Genomic DNA, 9426 nt, shown 5'->3' on the forward strand with positions numbered 1-9426 from the left:
CAATCACAAAACTTGGTTTACGACGTCGCAGACTTCGTGTCTAACTTTATTTTTTAAACAGAAGAATACTCAACAGCAATTCTTTTAAACTGCCGTGATTCTTCTTCTCTGTGCAAAGAAAGTTCTGCAAAAACTTTAAGGAATGATGTCAATTTGTTCTCCTTTAAAAAAGAACATAGAGGTGGAGATTTTCAGACACCGCAAACAAGATATGTGCTAGCGGACTTGCGCCGTCGTTACTCTTTTTCACAGTTTTAATTAGTAGCTCTTGAAACTTTCAAATTGAAAAATCATTTTTATAGAAATTGTGACTCAATTTTGCTTACAATCATGTAGTTACAGAAAAGAAAATACATGGTTAACGAGCTGAAAGATTTGGTGAGTTGTAGATGGGTACAATTCAAGGAATTAATTTTGGGAGCGTGGAAAAATTAACAATTCCTTTGATGCTTGCTATCTGAGTACAAAATTAAGATATTGAATCCCTCCGCAGGTTAATGTTGGATTGAAACCATTTTAGTGTCATAATGCTGTTCAACTTGGATTACAGCAGTTACGCAGCAAAGTAATGCAGTAATAAAAATAAGTACATAATACTTTCTTATATCAAATAAAAATTTGGAGGGTTAATCATTATTTTATCTCACACTAGTAACCGATTTCTTTCTTTTCACTGTATACCGGATGCCATTAAAAATCGAGGGGAAACAGGCTTCAGCAGAGTCCAAGTGCAATTTAGAGTGTTGGTGTCACGTCTTAGCACTACTGCTCATTGTAAAGTCCAATATTTAACGGAAGTATCATCATCCATTATAATGTCATGGACAATGACTGAAAGGTCAGCAGCGACAACACCAGCAAGGCAAATTCATAAAGGCAGGTTCAAATCCACAGGGCCGAGTTTAAATTTTATGCTTTTCTTCTCAACGAAATTAAACTCAGCAGTAAATCTGTGTTTATGTCATTGTTGCTGACTGCTCAGCCATTGAGAGTGATGATTCAACAGGTCGATAATCAGATTTAATGTCCACCTCCATCTTGTGCCCACTCTGAGTGGCGCTCCGGCGTATTATCCTTGGATTTTAAATGAAATTTGGAGGGTCCGTTTGCCAAAGCAAAAAGACTGGTGGGTTATTAATTTTTAAAAGCTACTGGCTGGTCAAAAATTATTTCTATTGGAGCACGCGAGACTGGGCTCTTCCTTCATGAGTCATTTGGAATTTGTATCTGATGGTTAATGTCGGGAAAGATGTCATGTTCTGACAGAAAATTTCAGAGATGAGTATTATATCGATTACATTTTGCAAAAAGGAACCAGAAGCATTGCAATGATGCTAAAATTGTGTAGATTCATCCTTCGCAGTAAAATAGCTGAAATCCAGAAAAAATATGAAATTTCCATGGTAATTTTTTTCTTAGATTCAAAGTTTTCAGCGAGTAAAATAGAAACTGTCAATGGATAATCAGGTTTTTCTTCCTAGACAAAAGAAGTTGCACAATCTTAGCAACATTGCAACGCTTGGTGTTCCTTTTTGCAAAATGCAATCCATTTATCTTCATGGGACAAATATTATTTCATAATTTGGATAGGGAAAGAGAAATATAACAACAATGTAAGTAATAGAAAAAAATGAGCTGTAATATAAACTTGTCAATAATCTATTAAAAAAAAAGAAGAGAATTTACAGTTAGTTCCAGTTCCCACTACCACTGGCCCATTCTGTGCCTGCTTGCCATTCCTCTGAAACCTGGAAACATAAATATAAACCGTTAAAATATTAGAAAGTGTAAGTTACCTTACATTTTTTTAAATTCAGCAGCATTAAATGCTCACAACGTAGAAGCTTAAAAAACCATTGAAAAGATGGGTAATTACAGCAACAATGGTGCAATGGGCGTAGATGTAGCATTTACGTCCTATTAGTTTAAATAACACTGCCCATTGAATAAGGATTCAGATGAAAACAAGATAAAGTGACTGTCCATCTTTTGTTTGCAAAAAGGCAGTGTATTTTTTCCGTATAATGAATTTGACTGAATACTCATAGCGTATACTTGAACATTATCAAGCTCTGTAAAGGATGCCATTAGGTAAAAGAAAGTCCTTTCGTTAATTAATAAGTCACATGTGTGTAGAATAGTCACTTTCTGGGTAGGTCCTGATTTTTTTCCTTGGGTTTTTCAGTTAATTGACCACTATGATCTTTTCGAAGCTACATGGTTGCTCTACCTAAATGCATAAAAAACTCCTTAAAAAACTGAGAAAAAATCGACGAACATGATCATTTTAAAGTTGAAGGACCATTAAAAATTCCTTTACAACCCAAGAAAAATAATCAGGACCAATCCAAAAAATGAGCGTTTTACACACATAGAACTGAGCCTCATAAAATCAAGAAAACTTCGAACTTTTTAATTGCATCTTTGCATTCATTTCATTTCTGGTTTAGAACATTGCAATCCATTTCATTGATCCATTGGAACAATAGAACATTTGTTTGTAAAGATAAGATTATTCGTCTTCAAATTCAGAGTTTCGCTGTCCTAAGAAGTTATTCTTTGGTGCTGAAGTTTTCGGTACAGACATCATTCAATTAGAAATCTCATACTCCAGATAATTCGAAAAATATGTTCCCCTTGAATTTTGAACCACTAAGACACAGCTGCAGGCTGATTATATCCCGCGTCGATATTGAAATCGTTACGGTAACGCCGTCGTTAGCGGCAAAATTATAATCGAGCGATTATTTCACTCCGCGCCGATCATTAAACCATGGCGGGATATTTGAGTCCGTCGATAAGTTAAAGGTTGCTCTACGGCAACCTCTAAGCTAACGATTCGCGGCAAGCTTACCTAACCTACAAACATACCCGCGTGACGTCAAGAAAAGAGATGTGTTGTTTTCAACTTACGCCGCCGCGCAGTTGGAGCGCTGCTTATATCATAAACGCTCTCTGATTGGTTGATTATTATCTCTCACGTCGGCAACGTTGGGATCCAGATCGCTAACTTAACGACGGTAAGTTATCGAACGATGAGTAACGATCAGCGGAATTCGATGTAAATAATCGCTCGGCTAAAGGACGTCGTTAGAATTCAGTCGTTATCCGTGAGTCGTTAACTTATCGACTCGGATATCGACGCGGAAAATAATCAGCCTGCTGGACAGTAATGAACCAAAACATTTCCTGAGTTTTGAAAGATCTATTCAAAATGATAGATAAACTTACGGGTGCAGTCCAGTCATCGGCAGCTTGTGTGGGGGGTGGTGCGTACACTGGTGCAGCAGCAGCAACAGGGACTGGAGCTACGGCTGGGACCTCAGCATTCCAATCTTGGGCGACTGGGGCGACCTCAGGTACGGCTGGGATATTCCAGTCATCGGCCTGGGCTGTGTATTCGATACCTTCAGCAGCCTTTACAGCTGGGACAGCAGCAGGAGCAGCTTCCTTTGCAGCCAGTTCTTCTTTCTCTGCCTAAAAAAATAAAGCACAGATTTATTCAAGGAACCCTGAAGAACTTAGTGATTAAGACCGGAGATGATATTAAAATATCTGATTTTTTAAAACAAATCAAGTAGCCTTTCATCAATTCAACTCAATGATAGCTCTGCTCACATCCCATTTTTTTAAGAAGACATTAATTTCCAGTTGTTATACATCTGAAAGAACGGAGTGGGAAACTGATAGAAATAAAGCTAAAAAGTTATCTTCAAGTATCAGAAAATTATCAATATTGTTTCTTTCAAGCTATATGCTACAATTCTTGAATTAAACAAAAATGTAAGACCAGATCTGTGAAAAGGGACTTTTTTTGGTTTGTTTGTTGATATTTTCTACTTTAGATCATTACTAATGCATGAAGGAAGAAAATCCAGGAATTTTGACCTACGTTGGCCCTAAAATTGAAGGAGATTTAGTTCTGAAGTTCCGAGACAAAAATTCTTTGATTGTAGAGAAATGTATGTACTTTAAGTGTTGGTAAAAAGTTAAGGAAAGATTTATCCTGGAAAATAAGGTCCCTCTTCGTCTTCATAGATTTGGTCACAAATATGTTGAAAAATCCCAGATGTGATGGATAAAAAAAAATCCCGAAAAATATATTTGTCGCCAACATTCAGAGTAACTATGACAAGTAGGACAATCAAAATTTCCAGTGAAAATGCCAGTACGACAATTTTACACCAGTTCAGAAACATGATTGGATCATCATGATGTTGGACCAGATTAAGCGTGATATTTTGGCACCGCAAAAAACAAAAACATAAAACTCAATACCTATGTTGTTTCTGAAAGAATCGGTTCATTTTATCTTTCATAATTTGTTGATAAGGATGTAAAAATAGATGCAAAAGACTGCTCGTCGTTCGGGTCAGGGTTTGAAAAAGAAGATGCGATATGTACAAACTTGAAATCAGACGAATAAAATATTTTATTTGGCATACAACCAATGCCAAACCAATGTAAATCTTCATCTGCCAATAACACTCAGAGTAACTATGACAAAGATACTAGTCAAATTGCTGGTGAAACTGCTAATACAGCAGAGGAGCACCAGTTCATATCGCACTATGTATTCATCACTGTGTTAGGCAAAGAGAGAGGAACAAAACCATGCATCGATGACCACATTAAAGTGGACTTTACAATATAAAGTTCATCCTTTTACACGGTATGACAGGATCTGCAATCTTTTTTTCAGTGCATGAAGAAGATACAAGTACCAGCAGATTCTCTGTCTCCCTCCATCAATGAAATAATGATGAACTTGTAAGCCACAGATTCTACTTCTTCTTCCAGTTCTACTAACAGGGAAAAAGAGTAATGAAAGTGCAGAAGAGCTGCTTTCGTGCTTTTAATGGCACATAACCTCCGATAAATCAGTGGGATCAGATTCGTACTAAAGTTGTGCTCTAATGAACGAAGTTTCGAATTAAGCAAGTTTTTCTTAAGATTATTTTTGATATGGACAAGAGGGGAATTTGGACGCAAAGTGTGTGTCTTTCTTAATTGTTACATCTTCCGTAGAGTTGAGGTCAATAAATCAAATTACAACTGGTTTAAAAAAGTAAAACTTGTAGGTTTGATGCTTACCTCTTCTGGGTCTCTGTAGAAGAACAAGTCAACGACGACGTCCCATTTGCTTTCTCGGGTGATTAAACCTCGTAACCTCAGAACCTCACGTGCTAATAACCACCACATAAGACCTATTGAGGTGGGTGTCTGAAAATAAATGTTCAATGAGAATTAATGGATTAACAGTAGGTAAAGAAATTTTGAATAAACCTTACTTCATCAAAGAAAAATTCTATTGGGAACCTCATGTAACATGAACTTGCTAGAATCTACTTTACTAGTGTACATTATTCTGCCTTAATATTCAACTTAGAAGAGTACTTTTTTTCTGAGCCTCGATGCAATTTTACGTAACTAAAATACTATCAGGACTTAAAGCAAAATCACTAAAACGTTTATAACTACCTCATCTGTGATATTATTCAATAAGGATGACGGCTCGCAGAAGAAAAATGTGCTCTCCCAAACATGTTGAAATTATACTTTCAAGAACTTAATACGGAAATGGGTTACTCGTGTATAGAAAAAAGCAACTGCAGTTAGAATCAAGACTAATTTGTACCTCCGTAGACTTTTAGTTGTCCAACACAGTTAATCTGCCCTTCTTCTCTTGACTGTGGACATTAAGTAAAAAAACAAGAAACTGTTTTTTTTATTCCTCCTTCAACGTGTATAAGTGTAATAAATTGAGAGCAAGTAGAAAATAAATTAATTCAAATCAATCAGGTTCATCAGTAACTTACCTTGTTATTACATGGAATAGCGATATCGATGTAACGAGTGGGGGAGTCTGTGCTGCACAGCGCAATAACAGGAATATTCACATATGATCCTTCTGTCACAGGTTGGTGGTCAAATTCAGGGTCTGTGACAACTAAGATACGCGGCTCTCGGAAAGCAGCCTGTTAAAAAAGGGCAAAGATTAATCTTGGGAAACAAATGACTTGTGTCTAATCATGAATATTGTTTTATTATCCTTCCTTTCAGAAAGAGTCCAAAATCTTTAGAAATGGCCTCATTCATCTCTTATCCCATTTGCTTCATGATTCCGCATTTTACTTGAAAGAATCGTTGTTGTGTAAAAATGGGCCATACCTCCAATATTCTCTGTAACAGTGACAGACCTAGGCGGGAAATGATTTCTAAGAAAACTTCAGGTATCTACACATTGTTTAAGGCGAAATTTTGTCGCAACGGTCAGTGGCACAGCTAGGAATGCTTTAAGGGGGGGGGGGGGGGGGGTCCATTCAAAAACGTGACGGTAAATTGACTTTATTTTCTGTACCTCCCTGATAATATTTTATTTTTGCCCTCCAAAAGTAAAGAAAGAGGTACAATTAACAAGGCTAAGGGGGGGAGGGGTCCAGACCCCCTGGACCCCTCCCTTGTCTACGCCACTGGCTACAGAAATAGTTTTACTGGAGCCTACATTTAATAAGATAAAAGCAGTTTTAAAGGTAGCTAATGGGGGTTTTGCTCTCTTAATGTACAAGTCATTTACTTACTTGAATCTGATTGGTGAAAGCACCAGGTGTGAATCGCCCAGCGATGGGGGTGGCACCAGTGTGAGTGGCGAATTTAAGAACTGCTCTCTGTCCATAAGGCCGGGAAGAGATGACGTAGACATCAGCAGGGTTTTCTACAGCAGCAATTGCTCTTGCGGCCAACAGGAGTTTCTCCCAAGTTTTGCGCAGGTTGATGATGTGAACACCTGAAAAAACAAACCTTGCGGGTGATATGCTGCTTGGTGTACTTCTTTAACTTCAAAGAAGTGACGAAGGAGGAAAAAAATTCTACTGCAGAATAGAGTCCTTGAAAAATGTTTGCGGACTTGGAAACATTGAAAAAATTCCGATCTTGTGTAAAAATTCATTATGATCAGTTTTTTAATGGTTCCTCTTTCATTTATTCATACATACATAGTAAAGTAGGTTACTCCTTTTTTTTAAAATTCATACTCTTAGAATCGTTGGTGATTTATAGGTTGCACTTTTTTAAATTAGGTGATTCAATAATGTTAAGGATTACAGAAGGTTTTGAATGACATACAATTTGAGAGATTTCGATAGTGGTCTTCAATCAATACTCCCCTCTAGAGAGTCTAATAATACTGCTCAGAGTAACTATGACTTGAATTAAGAATCAAATTTCGGAGAGCTAGCTAGTACAGCAAAACTCGTGCGTGATTCATATTCTAGGTTATCATCACAGCAATGGGTACTAGGGAAAGAAAAGTAACCACCTTGAGTGTGGCAAATTTAAACAAATGCACAAAATGGGGATTGAGGGGTGGAATGAGTAAGCACGTTCAGCAGGTTCATATGGAAAGTAAACATTGAAACAGATAGCTTACCATCCTTCCTCCGTTTGTAGACATAGGATTCCAACTGGAAGTTAACATTGGTTGTGCCAATGTGCGCAGTGGCAACCAGCATTTTGGTCACATCATCTTCTTTGAGACTCAATACGTCTAGCCCGCCTGACATTTTGAAGGTTTTTAAAGCATCGACTACCAACCTGAAAATCACAAACGGCAATTAACATCAAGATTGAACATGAGGGCAGGTAGTATCTAGAGAAGCAGTTGGCCTGATAAGTATTTTAAATAAAATGCTTTCTTATCTATTGTAGAGACCAAAGTCCATCCCTGATTTGGATTCAATAAGTTAATACTGACATGCAATTAGCTAGAGTCATTGGTGATCGGTGCTGTGAACAAGATCAAACTTTTGTCGCAACACAAGATGGGCACACGTCATCAGCATACAAAGTAAGGAAGTTCTATCGGCAGAAAGACAAATGCACCAGAGAAATCAAACAAAGAATAAATGAACTCAGGGTTAACGGATGGTGATACAAGGTAAGAATGCACTCAGCAGTCAGTAGTAGTGATTACTGCAGAGGCGTAAAGGTGGAAAACAATACAAAAACATTCGTAATGGGGGTCCGACTGCTACTCGTCAATCACCATCTAACATAAACCCATGTGTATCAGCAACATTTCAGGAGTAATGTGGTATTAAAACTTGCAGTGTGGCATCACTAATCTCTAGTGGAAAAAAGAAAAAGCTCCGATTTAAGAAGAGGAAATGGGGAGTGACCAAAAATATTGACAGGATGTCGGTGGCCATTGGAGGTTAGGAATCCTGATTGAAACAACAGCTTCTCATGAAATTAAAGAGGGTTAGTTGCGGGAAGAATTATACACATAAATGTGAAAAAGGTGGTGTTCTGCTGGAGATGAGACACTCAAACGCACTCCATTAACAAAAATAAAGCATGTTGGACGGTTCACGCCACATGGTAGCCGCTGACGGCCTGGCAAACTAGTTTCAATTAGGACGTAGAAACAACACAATTGGGAATATTAAAATAGAAAAATGGATTAATTAAAACATATAAAGTGATTAACCGAAACCGAAAATGAAGTATGGAACAAAATTAAATGATAAAACATCGAGATTACTTACAAAAAGTGGTCAGGCTTTCACTACACGTGTAAACGAAGCAGTCGGCAAGATCATGAAGAGAAGACAAGGATGGGAAATCCGCGGGATGAAGCCTAAAACAGGGAATTTGGGAATTTGGGGAGTTGGCGACACTGTTGCGGCACTTTAGTTCTCGGAGTTCTCGGCACGGCCACTGCGTGACGGCAGCGCCACTTGTGGTGTAAGTTAAGTTGCATAAGCATTATATTGAAGGCGTTTTGAAATGCCGCGCCGGTAGTAACACGTTCCGAATGACCAGTTATTGATGATTTAAATATATTTATTTTCAAAAATTTTCTATAGTAATTTGTACCAGAAATATATTATTTTCAAAGTGTTGGAAGATGGAAATTTATTTTCTCTTTTTAAGCAAGCATAACATACCAAAGATAATAAAACGTTCAAGTAGGGGTGGGTCCCTTCCCTATCTCTCGACTTCGGCTGTAGATTCATTTTTATTCGCGAGAAAAATTGTTGTAGGAAGTTATTCGCAGTTTGTTCATATTCACAATCCGCAGACTTAAGTCAAAAAGTCCCTAAGAGTACCTCAATCATAACAATTAAAAATCTCTGATTATGTTATGCTTTTTTAAAGGAAAACCAACCGAATCATCTCCCAATAATTTCATGTGAATATCCATCTCATACATATTGAGAATGACACCTATGTTGTTTTTCGTATAGATCTATACACTTATACAGTAGTATCTCGATTATCCGCGCCTCGGTTATCCGCGATTCGGATTATCCGCGGTCTGTAGAGCGGACTTTTTTTTTTATTTTTTCTATTTCTTTTGAAAGCGACCGGGACGGAACGGAGAACTTCGGGGTCATTCCTCTCCTCTTTCGAAAAAATTCTTCA

At 37.6% G+C, this 9426-nt stretch overlaps 1 protein-coding gene across 1 annotated transcript; it reads right to left on the bottom strand.

The window, feature by feature from the left end:
* Nucleotides 1–1614: 1614 nt before the first annotated feature.
* sta (stubarista 40S ribosomal protein SA) lies at nt 1615–8718 on the bottom strand. Its single transcript, XM_019053002.2, has 7 exons — nt 8547–8718; nt 7430–7593; nt 6582–6787; nt 5820–5978; nt 5095–5223; nt 3232–3477; nt 1615–1748 (listed from the first exon to the last, which is right to left on the bottom strand). Exons 2-7 carry the CDS (start codon nt 7560–7562, stop codon nt 1689–1691), a joined length of 933 nt encoding a protein of 310 aa, XP_018908547.2. The 5' UTR covers nt 7563–7593; nt 8547–8718; the 3' UTR covers nt 1615–1688.
* Nucleotides 8719–9426: the final 708 nt, after the last annotated feature.

Source organism: Bemisia tabaci, chromosome 10 (assembly GCF_918797505.1).
Source record: "Bemisia tabaci chromosome 10, PGI_BMITA_v3".
In the NCBI taxonomy this organism is placed as follows: domain Eukaryota; kingdom Metazoa; phylum Arthropoda; class Insecta; order Hemiptera; family Aleyrodidae; genus Bemisia; species Bemisia tabaci.

What these genes read in the sequence shown, in the direction of transcription:
- sta (XM_019053002.2), bottom strand. Translation starts at nt 7,562, where the DNA reads ATGTCAGGCGGGCTAGACGTATTGAGTCTCAAAGAAGATGATGTGACC. An exon ending in CTTTCACCAATCAGATTCAA is followed by an intron (nt 5,979 to 6,581) that starts GTAAGTAAATGA and finishes CTTTTTTAACAG; the next exon opens with GCTGCTTTCCGAGAGCCGCG. An exon ending in CCGATGACTGGACTGCACCC is followed by an intron (nt 1,749 to 3,231) that starts GTAAGTTTATCT and finishes TTATGTTTCCAG; the next exon opens with GTTTCAGAGGAATGGCAAGC.